General features: G+C 37.1%; 1 protein-coding gene across 38 annotated transcripts in view; it reads right to left on the bottom strand.

Annotated features, from left to right (window-relative positions):
• CLASP2 (cytoplasmic linker associated protein 2) overlaps positions 1-14,810 on the bottom strand; it is a 245,503-nt gene that overhangs the window by 58,508 nt on the left and 172,185 nt on the right. For all 38 annotated transcript variants that reach the window (XM_075586316.1, XM_075586315.1, XM_075586318.1 and 35 more), the window contains 2 exons: positions 12,995-13,058; positions 5,781-5,944 (listed from right to left, as the gene is read on the bottom strand). In XM_075586316.1, the coding sequence (XP_075442431.1) occupies positions 5,781-5,944; positions 12,995-13,058 (228 nt within the window). The remainder of the gene's footprint in view (positions 1-5,780; positions 5,945-12,994; positions 13,059-14,810) is intronic.

Genomic DNA, 14,810 nt, shown 5'->3' with positions numbered 1-14,810 from the left:
TTAGGCTTAGTATGGACCTGAAGGTTCCATTCGCCTTCTTTACGAGGAACATTGGCAAGTAGATACCTCAATAATTCTCGTGGCGGAACCGGTTCAATGGTGCGGTCGTTCAGCAGCTCTTTTTTTGTAAATTCTTTATTTTCAATTTTCAATCTTTTAACAATTCACATACATAATACATACAAAAATCATATATACGATATACAGTATTATATTAGCATCCCTCATAACTGTAAACATCATACAGTAACATCAAAACATTATATAGAGCAATGTTAAAGCTTCACATTGCTTCCTTGCATACAGCTATATGGTACAATATAATACTCAATTTAGTTTCTCTATCCAATTTTTCTATTCTTAAAATCACTTTGTCCTCTAGTTCCTTATATTCCTTTAGTTCCATAAAGGGTTCCAGATTCCAGATTCTCTATTTCTCCAGAATAGAAAAATTGAATAAGCAAATTAAATTTGCAAGAGACAAAAAAGATTATGACGAAAATAAACAACGTAACTGGAAAAGAGAACAGGTGACAGTCTCAACAGATAATGTAGAAGGAGTAATTAATACAGCACCACCGGTAATTAAAACAAATAAAGTGTCTCATAAAAACTCCAATTCTAAACATGCTCAAAGTAAGAAGAATGAGACAAAGACTGATTAAAAAAGATACAAAAGATCTGAAGAACCCAGAAAACAGTCATACAAGATATGAATCATTTAGATCACAGACATCTGAGGGAGATCAAACTTGTAGAAAATATAGGGAGAGATCACCACTATGGAGATCAAATGAAAGAGAAGATAGAGATGGAGAAAGTAATAAAAGATTTGTTCCTCCTTTTTTAGAGCAACGCAGAGGTCACAAGCCCTTTCACGAAGCCAGGAGAGAGAGCAGGAGAGAGTGGCAAGGACCCAGGGAGTTAGAAAGAAAAAGATCACGAGCAGACGTCTCCGAGGAAAGAGAGGAGGAACAAGAAAACAGAAAAAGAATAAATGCAGACAGAGATTGGTAAAAAAACAGAATATCTTTAATCTTAGTGATCACAAACTTTCAGATGTTGAGACAAAAGTATTAGAAAAGGGACTCACTTTTGCTCAAGTCCAGGGACCTAACATGTTTAAAACATTTATTGATGTACATAAATATGTTAGGAAGTTAACACTAAAGAAGTATTTTATCAAAGATGCAGTCACTAGAGCTTTTAACATGGACACAGCAAGTACAAACGCAGTGAAGTCCCCACTGACTGCATTTAAGAAAAGTTCAACATTTTACCCTAAGATGTGTAAAGGGAAGTTTATAGACACCTTTGCGGACATGGTCATAAGAGACTTAGAAAACTTGAGCCAAGACTTCAAATGTAAAAAACAAAATATGACCACAAATGAGAAGGAAGCAGTAAAATCATTATCAAATAATCATCAGATAGTGATCAAGCCAGCTGATAAAGGGGGTGGGATAGTAGTCATGAACAGGGACTACTATCAGGAAGAATCCCAACGAATATTAAGTGATAGGGAAACCTATAAAACACTTAAAAGTAATCCCACAAAGGAATATGGTATTCAGTTATCAGAATGGCTGGCAAAAGGGTATGATACGGGTATTATCAGTAAAAAAGAGTTGGAGTTCTTATTGATAGAACAACCTAAAATACCACTCTTCTATTTTATCCCGAAGATCCACAAAAATCCCTTGAAACCCCCAGGTAGACCTATCATCTCAGGGGTAGGGTCCCTAACATCCAACCTATCTCAATTTGTGGATCATCTATTACAGAAGTATGTGGTAGAAATACCATCACATCTCAAGGACACGTCGCATGTGTTACGAACCATTGAAGATCTAACATGGGAAAATCTGATTTGGGTCACATGCGACGTGGTGTCCCTTTACACTATTATTGACCATGAAATGGGTCTGAAGGCCATAGAGTGGGTTTTGAATAAAGATACCAACATGGAATCTTCAGTTAAAATATTCATTATAGAGGCCATAAGGTATATACTCACCCACAATTATTTCTCTCATGATGGCTGCTATTACCTCCAGACGTGTGGCACCGCGATGGGTACCAGGTTTGCACCAAGTTATGCTAACATTTTTATGGGCATGTGGGAAGAAAATTACATCCTAAACCACAACCCATATGGTGCAAACCTGGTACTCTGGAAACGCTACATCGATGATGTGCTATGCGTCTGGAAGGGCACTAAAGAAGATTTAGAGGCCTTCAAAGAACATCTCAATACAAACGACTATAATATACAATTTACGTTTAGTACTAGTCCACAGTCTATAAACTTCCTGGATCTAACTCTCTATACTGTTAATAATGAGATACACACAAAAACTTATTACAAAGAGGTGAATGCCAACTCCTATGTCTTGGCATCCAGCCACCACCATCCCCATTGGTTAAAAAATATCCCAAAAGGACAAGCACTTAGGGTAAAAAGAAACTGTTCACAATTGGAAGTGTATAAGGAACAAATTGAGGACATGGGCAATAAGTTTAAAGATAGGAAATACAATGGGAAAGTTGTTAAAAATGCTATTGAGCAAGCTAACAACATAGAAAGGGCTTCCTTGATCCATCCGGTTAAAAAAGTAGCTGCCAATGCAAATAAAGTATTTCTCCCTTTCATCACACAATTTAACTGTATGTCTAGGGAGATATCCAAAGTGTTTAACAAACACTGGGGGATCCAACAAAGAGATCCTATTCTACAATCCATATTACCTGACAAACCGCAAATTGTGTATAAAAAAGCTCAAAACTTAAAATCCCAGCTGGCCCCTAGTTGCCCTAAGAAACATCAAGGATTGGGACAAACAATGTGGTTAAAAGAACTTAAAGGTTATTTCCCCTGTAAGAAGTGCATTGGTTGCAGTTATAGATCAAAATGTAAAGAATTTAAATCCAATGTAACCGGTAAAAGTTTTGAAATCCGTTCATTTATTATTTGCAAATCTAATTTCTGTGTTTACCTTTTAGAATGTCCCTGTAAATTACATTATGTGGGCAGGACGGGGCGACCACTGAAACGAAGATTTGCCGAACATGTGTACAATATTAAAAATGGCTTGGAAACACATAGTGTTTCCAACCATTTTAAATTGCACCATAATCAATCACCAGAGGGGCTCACATGTATCGGCATAGACTGCCCCAAGTGGGTATCAGAGGGGGTGATAGACTACAGAGGGTTTCACAGCAAGAAACCTTCTGGATCTATACTCTCAAGACCCTCTCCCCTAAAGGGTTAAACATCGATTTTGATTTAGCATCATTCCTTTGATGCACTGGAACTAATCATTTATTTTCTCATCCAATGTAATTTCATATGTTTTTATACATTTTTACTGTATTTGCATTAAGTGATCCCATGAATCCTAATTGAGTCAGGGAGTCGCTTCAGAGGTGATTAAGCTCATACCCATCTGATGGTAATTATCAGCAAGTAAAATCACCCTGTCATTTTTGGCCCAAAGTGGCTCCTGTATACGAGGGGTTAAACTGGGGCTATACATTGCACACGGGATTGATGAGGCTCCACAATCCCCTGACGAAGTGACGTTCCCCGTCACGAAACGCGTAGGGAGGAGCCTAAGAGGTACTGCCCCACACACTCAAGCTGCTAGTCATTGAAGAGGAGACGGTGACGTCATCCAAACCGCGCCGGAATCCCGCGAGGTACACGCGGCACCGAGGAGGACATTCAAAGACTGAGTGCGGCGTTTGGGTTGTGCTGGGTCGGGCACTTCTTTGTTTTTACACTCACCGTCTTTTGTGAGTATTTTATTTGTTTTAGGTAGGCGTCATTAAAGTTTTTTATTTCTGCGCAATCCTTTGCCCTCTTTTGTCCCCACTGGAGGAAATAAGAGGCTGAAGGAATCCTGAAGCTGATCCAGGAAACTACGTTCCTGAAAGGGAGACCTGCCTGACGTCCACGGAAGCAGAGGATACCACGAGGGGTTCGTGTTACACCAGAGGCGACCTGGACTCAGAAGGTTTCAAGTACAGATTCTCTCCCCTGCATGCATCCCATCTACTTCTAGTAAGTAGGCATCTCATTGAGCTTTGATCATAAGGGCACATTTGGCAACTAGATATACTGCGCAATGTCCTGTTTCTCTGCTTTATGTCATACAACTGCAGGTTGAATATATCGTGAAGAGGACTGTTCACTCTTTGCTCTGTGAACTGTGATTTTGATACCATCCATCACTAGATGACCACTCAAGATTGGGAACAATAGTCTGTATATTTGGACTTTAATATCATTTCACATCATTTCACTGTTTCAAAAGAAATTTGACTCCTTACTATATATTTTTTTGTTACTCATATAGTGGCATATTTACATATATTGTCATCTCTCCCCTTCTTTGAATTCAAATAGGTCCTGAACATATTTGAAATGTCTAATCTTGCCCACTTCCATCAAATTTCCCAGCCTAATTAAACCCGCCTGAGTCCACTTTTTAAATATTTTTGATTCCATCCCTGGGAGAAAATCACGATTCCTGCATAATGGGGTCAAAGGGGATGAAAATGTAGTTATTTTATCATCCTTGGATATTTCATCCCATGCACTTAGTGCTGCACCAATGGCAGGATGTCCATAAAATAACTTTATGGCGATTCATCTTCTTGAGCCATGGGACCTTATTTATTTCTACTTCTTTGCTGTGTTTATTTGAAATATTCACCCATAGTTAATTTCTAGCACCATGATACCATTCGCTAGAAGAGCTATACCCTCCATTTTTTAAATGTTTGCTTTAATAAATTGATTTTTTATTCTTATGACCTTGCTCCCTGTCTTGCTGTGCGCTGCCCACATTTTGTTTGCCATCTCTGGGCTACATACCGGCTGCACGCTAGGAGACACAAATTGGGGAGGATGCAGTGAGTACTGAATTGATTATTTCTATTTTGAGAACTATCCCAATGAGGAGGGAAAGGGTATAGTAATTGTAACTCTCACCACCTTTAGGAAAACATTTGTTCCTCACACAAAATAATTTCATCAGACCTACCGCTGACTTCCATCTTTATTATTATTCTACTATGGATGTATATGCACCATATGTCTGTGTCTCCTGATTATCATATAATGATTATCATCAAATTCTGGACCACTTGACATGACTTGAGCACCTGGACCACTGACACACCCTATTGATATTTTGTACACTAACCTCGTGTGTAACCATATCAAAAGCCTTTGCAAAATCGAATTAGTGAATGCAAGAGTGTCTTCTCCCATTCAAATTGCGTTCAGCGCTCCACAAGAGCAGAGGACACGATCTCCGCAAGAAAACCAGCAAAAAGCCCATGACGTAGCCACTACGTCATGAGGCCCAATGTGTACCAGAGCTCTTAATGTAGTAGCTACGTCGTGGGGCACTCAAGGGGTAACACTCATACTTTAACCACCCTCATCTGCATAACTTATATTTATACATGAACTTTTAGTGATCAAAAAAATATTTTGCGAATTATCTGTAAAAGTGCTTGTGATTTCGGTGTGTTTTAATTTTGCTGTGAGATTTTTTTTACCCAAGCTCATGCTTATGGGATCACACGAAAACAAGTTTATCTGACTGAGAACACTAAAACAGATCAAAAGTATTTAAGTCAAACTTACAAACAACAACCAATCCTACAATAATATTAGGTTCTGCAGATTGCAGCCATGAAAACACGTAATTGGGGTGGGGTGAGGGATTAAAGAACTGAGACTCATGTTCTTGCAAACCCATTACCTTGTAACGTCAAGCACTTTCTGAACCTTTGCCTGCACAGACCCCAACAGATCTGCTCCCATTTTCTTGAGCAGTTGTGTGAGCAACACAAAGAGCCAGTCCTGTAGATCTTCTTTGTGGACCAGGATAAAGTCAACTAGGGTCTCCAGAAACATGCTGAACACCTGGAACGGGCAAGACAAGAAAGAGAGAAAGAAGGATACAGAACAGAGTCAGCACAAAAAAGGTTAAAAATTAGAAGGCAAAAATTAGAAGAAAAAAAAAGAGCGGGCTCTGGGTAATCAAAGGTGAAACGGATGCAGTGATTAGCAAGCAAGCAGGAGAACAATGTCAAAGGCTTTATATTATTGTATTAGTGCACTCTGACATGAGAGCAGTTTGCCATCCAAAACTATCCAGTACCTGGAGCGGTTTATTGGTTAAGCGATTTCCAAGCTCTAAATTATTGGATAAAGAAGAGTGTACCACGTGATGGTATATTACAAAATATTTTTTTTTTTCTACCATACATATGAAGGAAGACTTACTGTCCCCAGTATCGCGGCCAAAAAAGCAAACGGCCGGAGCACTAGGGTCAGTGTCTGCCACGATCGTGCTGCAGGGGGTTCATGCTTCACGGTTGGACCTCTGCAGCTTTAACCCGTCCGGGCCGTGATCATCACTTAAGGTTTGCTACATCTATACCAATTTAAAATGAAAAGTTTTTAAAATTGTCCAAACTATCTGAGCTGCAAAAAGCAATTTTCCATTTAGTGACTCAAGCAAATTCTCACCGTTTACAAAAAAAAAAAAAAAACACATGGTTGGCATCATAAACATGCAGAACGCAAACATTCAAAAATGTACTTCTCTGGCTAAGCACAGTGAAATATACCAAAAATACAAAATATAAACGGACTATTTAGAATATATATACACACAGGTTTTTTTTTGGGGGGGGGGTGTTGTGAAATGGGGGATTTAATAGTGGTTATTATAAATTTATGGTTAAATTCACTCCTTCAAAATGTGGCAGGATGTGTTGAGTATTGGGTTTTTCATAACCAGTTATTGTCAGAAATTAATAGGGGATACCCTACTTGCAATACGAAATTCCATATAATGAACCAGCCTGAATTGTATAAATACTACATTATGTCAACGTGTAACACACTGGTGGGCTATAGGCAGCCCACAGGGACTTCACCTGTGGCCCCCAACCGTCTTTCTCCCTGGTACCTTCCTCCCTTCCAAATTTTAGCTTGTCAGGAGTACTTGGGGAGAGCCACAGGCAGAGCGAGAGGTGAGGGTGACCGTCAGAGATCAGCACTGGTGGATAGGGATCAGCACAGGGGGGAGGCTGGGGCGAGCAATAAGCACAGGGGGATAGCGGAGCGATCAGCACAGGGGGAGAGAGGGGTGCGCGATTAGCACGGGGGGGGGGGGAGAAAAGATCAGCACAGTGGTAGGAGGGCGGGTGAGAGATCAGCAGAGGGGGAGAGAACAGCACAGAGAGAGTGAGCAGTTATATGGGGCAATCGGAGGAGTTATATGGAGCAGTTATATGGGGAAATAGATTGTGTGCTGCCCTTTTACAGACTGAAGGGCCGCACCTGCAGTCCTTGATATATATATATATATTGTTGCCCACCACTAATGTAACATGTTCCACCATGTCTGATCTGGGCAACAATGCAGTTACACTAAGTACCTAGCAGCTGGCATGGGTGGTATATGCATCATTATTTCATTTTGGAGAGCCCCAATAATGGTAATAAGATGTTCTGCTGAATTTGCAGGATGAATCCTAGAATTGAGTAGTGTTGTAAAAGGGAAGGGAAGGTCTCTTTCAGAGATCTGCAAACCTTTACCAAAATGTTTTGTATTTATTTGCAAAAAAAAAAAAAAAACACGAAATGAACCTCCCCCCAAATGTCCAGGGTTATATGACCAGTGTGCAAGTGACATTGCTCATGTAGTCTTAGTATTTTTTAAGCAATTTTAAAAACATTGCTGGAAAAAAAAGTGCAAAATTGCTAATTTATCAAAACTTTGCATGGAAATTTAGCAAAATGAAACGGGACAAGTTTGCACATCTCTAGTGTTCTTTATAATTTTATGCAAGTGAATATAATAGGAATTCATTGACATTTAATTTTTTTTTTTTTTTTTAAACATTTTAAGTACAACAGCTAGGAGAGTAAAAAAGAAATGCTCCAGAAATCATTATTTGAGATCGGTGTTCCTTTCATCTGCTGTAAATTGTATATTTAGCAACTAATATAGCTAATTTTTGGCGTGTACAAAATCATTAAAATAAAAAGTAAATTTTGATGTCTAAAATAGCCATGAATTTGTGCTTGTTTTGTAATATATATATATATAGAATTAAAATGATATTGTACACACAGTATTTACCCTATTATTTATTATTGCTTGATATTGGCAAGTCTTAATTTTTTTGTTTACTTTTGTGTGTGTGTGTATATATATATATATATATATATATATATATATATATAGAAACACAGAAAAAACAGGCGCACTCATAGCGTAAAAAGGTATAACAATATTTATGGAGTAAAGGATTTAAAATGCACTCACAAACATAGCTTAATAAAAAGCAATTTTGAGTATAACTCAGCTAGCCCGACACAGGAACCCGGTACCAGATGACTTCAGTGTCCGTGTAGATTCACTGCAGCAGCTTCTATGGACGCCTCCGCAGCCCGGAGAACACGAGGGACGCCACCTTCCTCTCAATCCGGCGTCACAAGAAATTATGTGTCAGGGAGACCTACTGGATATATGTACTTGGTACGTTGTGTCCAGGGGGTCTCAATGATGCAATAGACATCAGTACAGTAGTCTGAATGACACCCATCATGCCTATTGTGGGGTGCAGTGCTTTCACGGAGGTCTGGGTTGAGCGAGGTACCTCGCTCCCTCCGTGGTGGCACGTGCATTACCACACTGTTTCAGATATTGTGTTTGATTGTCCCTTTATGACAGTGGTTTAGATATGCAACTAATAACAAAACAAACAAATTTTATATATGGCTGTACCAGCTTTGCTTGCGTGACCTCCATTGATCCAAAATCCTTCTCCATGCTATTGTTCCAATATTTGGTTTCACTCTATTTTATTTCCCCCCCCCTCATCCCCCCTTTTTTTCCTTCCCCTCCCCCCTCTTGTACTCTGATCTCTCTGAATCTTTAAGTCATTATCTCTTTATATGTACTATCCAGTGGAGATTTATTGACCCCAATTATGTGGAGTTTTGATATTTCTCTACTAACATCTGTTTATTACATTAGTACAATACTAAGCCAATGATGCTATAATATTATTATGCTATATTAGATCTTGCTTTAGTACTTATATGCATTTTAATTTATTTGCTAAATTGTATGTTATTATTTGTATCTGCCTATTTGGTCACTTTCTCTAGTACTATTTGTCTATCTGGCCCGTATGTGTTTTGGAACATACAGTATGGGGGTTAATTTGATCATGGTATTGACCATGTGTGTCTGATTAGCAATTAGCAATTAGTAGTCTTCTATGTTCTGATTGGTTCATCTAACTATAAATATTATGTTCCTCACCTGTACTGTTAACTCCTGATGAAGTCTCTTTTGAGACGAAACGCGTAGAGAGTGTTTGGTGGAGGTGTATTGTTCCATTTTTAATAATTATTCACTCACAAGCCAGCTATAGCATTTGTTGTTTCTTTGGAAACATTTATCTCAGCCGTCCACTGAATACACGTATGTGAACTTGTTCCGGCTATATCCACTGACGTCACTGAGTTCTCGCGATACCTGGAGCTGAGAACTCACTGTGTGATGCCGGATTGAGAGGAAGGTGGCGTCCCTCGTGTTCTCCGGGCTGCGGAGGCGTCCATAGAGGCTGCTGCAGTGAATCTACACGGACACTGAAGTCATCTGGTACCGGGTTCCTGTGTCGGGCTGGCTGAGTTATACTCAAAATTGCTTTTTATTAAGCTATGTTTGTGAGTGTGCATGTTAAATCCTTTACTCCATAAATATTGTTATACCTTTTTACGCTATGAGTGCGCCTGTTTTTTCTGTGTTTCTATAGATATCTTCAAGGAAGTGGTGTTCCCTTCATTCGGGCTGCAGATACTCTTTTGGATAGCAATTGGAGCATTTTTTAGTATTTGTATACATTTTTTATATATATATTTTTCTGGACTTTACATCTGATAATTTTATTTTTTATATATTTTTGTATTGTGCGTGTATACTATCTTTCCCCATTTCTGTACAGTATAGGTTTTTCTTCATGTTGATGTGGCTATTCATATAATGGTTTAGGTTGGCGCCGTTTTTTCTTTCTGTTGTGCTATATATATATATATATATATATATATATATATATATATATATATATACACGTGTGTGTGTGTATATATATATTAAAAACATTATATATACACACACACACACACACACACACACACACACACACACACACACACACACACACACACACACACACACACACACACACACACACACACAATTTGTAAACATATCTGACATTTTCATGTGGAATTTTTGTCTGCAATGAGCTTTTTAGTTACACTTCTAATTTATTAAATATTTTAGAATGGATTTGGGAATCAGCACCACCAATCATAATTTGCAACATACTGTAGACACAAAAACACAAACAAGATCAGTTAATTAATGAACGAACAATAGCACATCTGAAAAAAACAAGAACACATTAACACACTTCTCTAAAGCACCAGAGCGTCATGTTTAAGCTGTGTTGTGCTATGAGTAGTACAGCATGAGCTGTTTACAGAGGAGGGTGGAGGAGATAAATAGAGATCATGGTTTTAATCTCAGATCATGCAATTAGGTTAAGGTTTCTAAGCAAACATTGAGCCAACTTACTCTCTATAGAGAGTTCCAACACGGGACCGCATGCAAAGGAAAAAAGGAGGGGGGAAAAAAGACAACAAGAAAACACATAAAATTAGTCTCCAGCAATATAAAGGTTCCTCTGTGGAAAAATAGAACACTGGAATAAAAACAGAAGTATAATTTTAGCATTTATTCAAATGACACTGATATTCAGTTTTACATTGTGCCTTTATGCAATGTAGTATAATGGCTGCTCACTTTCTAGTTGAAATTATATATTTATACATTAAGTAAACTAAGCAGTGCTTAGTTAAGTGTAGTGTTCAAACTAGGCTTTGCTTTTTGGCCCCTGACCTCATCAGAGACAACTACATAGTCCGATGATGTCAGAAGCAGAATAGCAAAATGAATATTCATTGAGAACTTACACAAAAAATACACCTCAAATTATTTATAGAACCGGCAAACGGTTCAAGTCAAATTACAACATTTAATTGTAAATAAATAAAATTCAATTTATAATTTACATTGAACACATTGCAATAAAATTGCACACAAAACAAATGCTGTAGATGCCCTTTCACCTTAAAATACAGAAAACCCGTTATCAAAACACATGATGCAATAATGTATTTCAAAATATGGCTCTCAAATCTTTAGGTCACCTCATGTGTTAAGACAGATACAATGACAACTCCTTTGTTTTTCACACTTGAAATTTTCAGATCAATTTCTTGATTACAAACACCAACTGCACTTTACCAAGTAAGGTACAAAATGTATTTCAAGAGAATTCAGCTTAAAATAACTAGACTGTGGTGAGATTTTGTGTTTGAATATTCTCAGTAACAATTCAAGTACTGTATGGTCATATATTAACACATCAGCTATGCAAGCGAATCAAGAACTTCAAAAACAACATCCTATGCACAATCGTTTAAAGAGTAACAATCAAATACTCAGATCTATAAAATGTTTAAAAATAAATCCTACAGTCTTTTCAAGAAAAAAATTAATCATGTGCAATAATGCTACTATAGTCTTCACTGGCATCACTAAATAGGTTTTTCGATGAGCAGTTCTATTGTATCATGAAAACAAATGAAATGGGAGGATTTATTTCTTATTCTTCATAAAACAAAAGCATACTACATACAGCTCAACCCCCTTATAACGCTGTGCTTGGGGTCCAAAGAATCACATTGCGCTATAAGCGGATCCCATTAGATATAATGTACATTTGTATGCATTGCACAATAAAGTATTTAAGATACCAATAATCGTGTTGTAAAATATTCATAAATACGAAAACTGGGAGCCACCCTTGCATCGCGTTATAAGCGGATTTGCTTTTTAACGGATCGCGTTATAACGGTGTTGAGCTGTATCTGTACTCTCCTTACAACACAGTATCACTTCCGCTTGAGGAAACCTGCAAGTATTACCACGCAGACTTTTTCCCAGCATGCCACGCTTATTGTTTGTGGCGTTCAAACTGTCATCCAGTAGGAAAGTCAATGTTTGCAGTAGTGGCTCCATGTGAGTGGTTATAGGTCACCAGTTTTAAATACTTAACATCTCAAGGACCCTATCACAGCGTAGGTAAAAGGACTGTGCAGGGTTTGCAAATACGTACAGTTAAGAAATTTACAACATACACAGACCAATAACTTAAAAAAGATAAAAATAAATACAAATCTTAAATGTGAACATGTTGATAGAAACGATAAGATAATGTTAAAGATTTATATTTTTACGATTATATCTTTATGTTCAACAATACCTTAATGAATGTATTTATTGTTAAATCATGTACAGCGTCAGACACCATATCACAAATGGTTACATGTCACATCTGAAACATTATGTCATATTTCTGGGGGTTACATTTTGCAAAAGTAAATCCTCAATCAGTCAAATTGACACAATCGATACAAATAATGATGTATAGCAAAGTCCTAGTTGCCATATTGGTCATGGAAAGGTAAAAGCATAGGTTATAATACCTTTTAATGCAGCAACAAGAATTATTTTAGTATGTACACAACTTTTTGAAACATTACACCCCATAATGAAGAAAACTGTAATGTTTTGCAAGCAATATATTCACTATATACATAAGAAAACCTCACAGGTCAATTACAAACCAATTTCATGATGGGAACAATGTGGATCATGTGTAACAGAAATTAAAAACTTTGCATTTTCTTTTCCACAGCCAAAGAAAAGCTGCATTACACAATTTGGTGTTTTTGAATACACCCAGCAGCCTGTGACAATGACAGAATATATGAAATAAGCCTAAGAAAGCAGTGCTGTTATAACCAAAAACATACCTTGCTGTGAGGGTCAGCAAACATCCTTGTAAAGATTTCACAAAGTCGTTTTAATTCAACTCGACTGTTAATACAGAAAAAAAGATACAATCACATAAATCATAATATTTGACTAAAAACATACTATACAGTAGTGTAATATATGCTCATATTAGATCAGACATTGTCAATCCACAATTGTTTGGATTAATAGGATAAAGCCTGCTTCTGTATATCTGATGCAAGTTACTAGATAAATAATTTTTACTCTTACTCTCTGATTTTTGGGTAAACCTCAACCTTCCTCCCTAATCTTAGAGAATGTACATTTATATATATCAGCAGTTAGTGAATATTCTGATTAAGATATAAAAACTAAGCATGTCCATATGAGAATACACTATGAATGAATTCACATCCAAAAGCTGTAAAAGTAAAGTATACAGTACTTCATAGCAGATGCTTCAAAAAAAGATTTTCAAAAGTTGCTCAACATTTTCTGTAGTGATTCACTTTTAGCTAAAATGTTTTGGCAGGAAAGTTAAATAGCACCTAAGTGTAACATAACTTTTTTTCAAATTAGGAATAAATAAATCAAGACATAATTAAGCAACTCTCCCTACCGCAATTATTTCAAATTATATTACATGTAGTTTTGAAATAATGTCTTCTTATCTAAAGTAAGATGTGCTTTATTTTGCTCTACAGTACTAAAGAGCTGAAAATTATCTTTCTCTCGAGAAAACCCCATATTCTAGGCTGTGGAGATTTTTACTTGACAAACTTTTAGAAGTTTGAAAAAACTGCAATGTGCATATAAAATTAACAGTTTTGATCAAAAGCGATCAGAAAGGTTCCCCCTCTATTGAGCACTCAATCCTGGAAAGTCTAAAGTGGACTGAAAATCGCCCTGTAGTCATTACTACAAAAAACTGGTAAGTTGCCCAGTATCACCGCGGAAATCAAAAATAATAACATTTTATTAATTCTACATAGAAAATGTTAAAAACACATATACATTGTTAAAATCCCCGTGCTGTGTGGCTAATGAGTAAGTAGTCCTTTCATAGAGCAATAGTAATTGTATGCCTCTATATTCTCATGTGACATCCAATAATCATCTACTAATGTAGTATGGCTACGTGCATATAGGTATTGATAATATATACAACGCCTATCTAATTAGGCTAGTGTGATGTTGTGGCGTGTGATCTGAAAATATGCTATTGCATAAGTGGTTATTCACATAAACCTAAGTGGCAGAGTACATATCAGAATAACAGGTCAAGATCTCTCATGTTATACTTCTATCAGAGAGTACTTCAATGCAATACTGTTGCAAATTCAATTGTTGGATTGAAGCTAGATTATCACTCCATTATATCATACAGGTGTTTGAATTGCAGCTATGAGTTAAATGCAAAATGAGGTATTTCTTATCTTTGCAGCTAACAGCGATATAATAGACTGCTACAATGATAACCAATTGCTTCTTGCATATGTAAGGAGTACCCCAGTACCATTTATTGGCCCAGTACCATTTATTGGATGTCACATGAGAATATAGAGGCATACAATTACTATTGCTCTATAAAAGGACTACTTACTCATTAGCCACTTACTCATTAGCCACACAGCACACAGCACGGGGATTTTAACAATGTATATGTGTTTTTAACATTTTCTATGTAGAATTAATAAAATGTTATTATTTTTGATTTCCGCGGTGATACTGGGCAACTTACCAGTTTTTTGTAGTAATGACTACAGGGCGATTTTCAGTCCACTTTAGACTTTCCAGGATTGAGTGCTCAATAGAGGGGGAACCTTTCTGATC

The sequence above is a fragment of the Ascaphus truei genome, chromosome 2, assembly GCF_040206685.1.
Source record: "Ascaphus truei isolate aAscTru1 chromosome 2, aAscTru1.hap1, whole genome shotgun sequence".
Taxonomy (NCBI): domain Eukaryota; kingdom Metazoa; phylum Chordata; class Amphibia; order Anura; family Ascaphidae; genus Ascaphus; species Ascaphus truei.
Note: the sequence above shows the minus strand (reverse complement) of the source record. Positions and strands in the feature narration are given on the sequence as shown.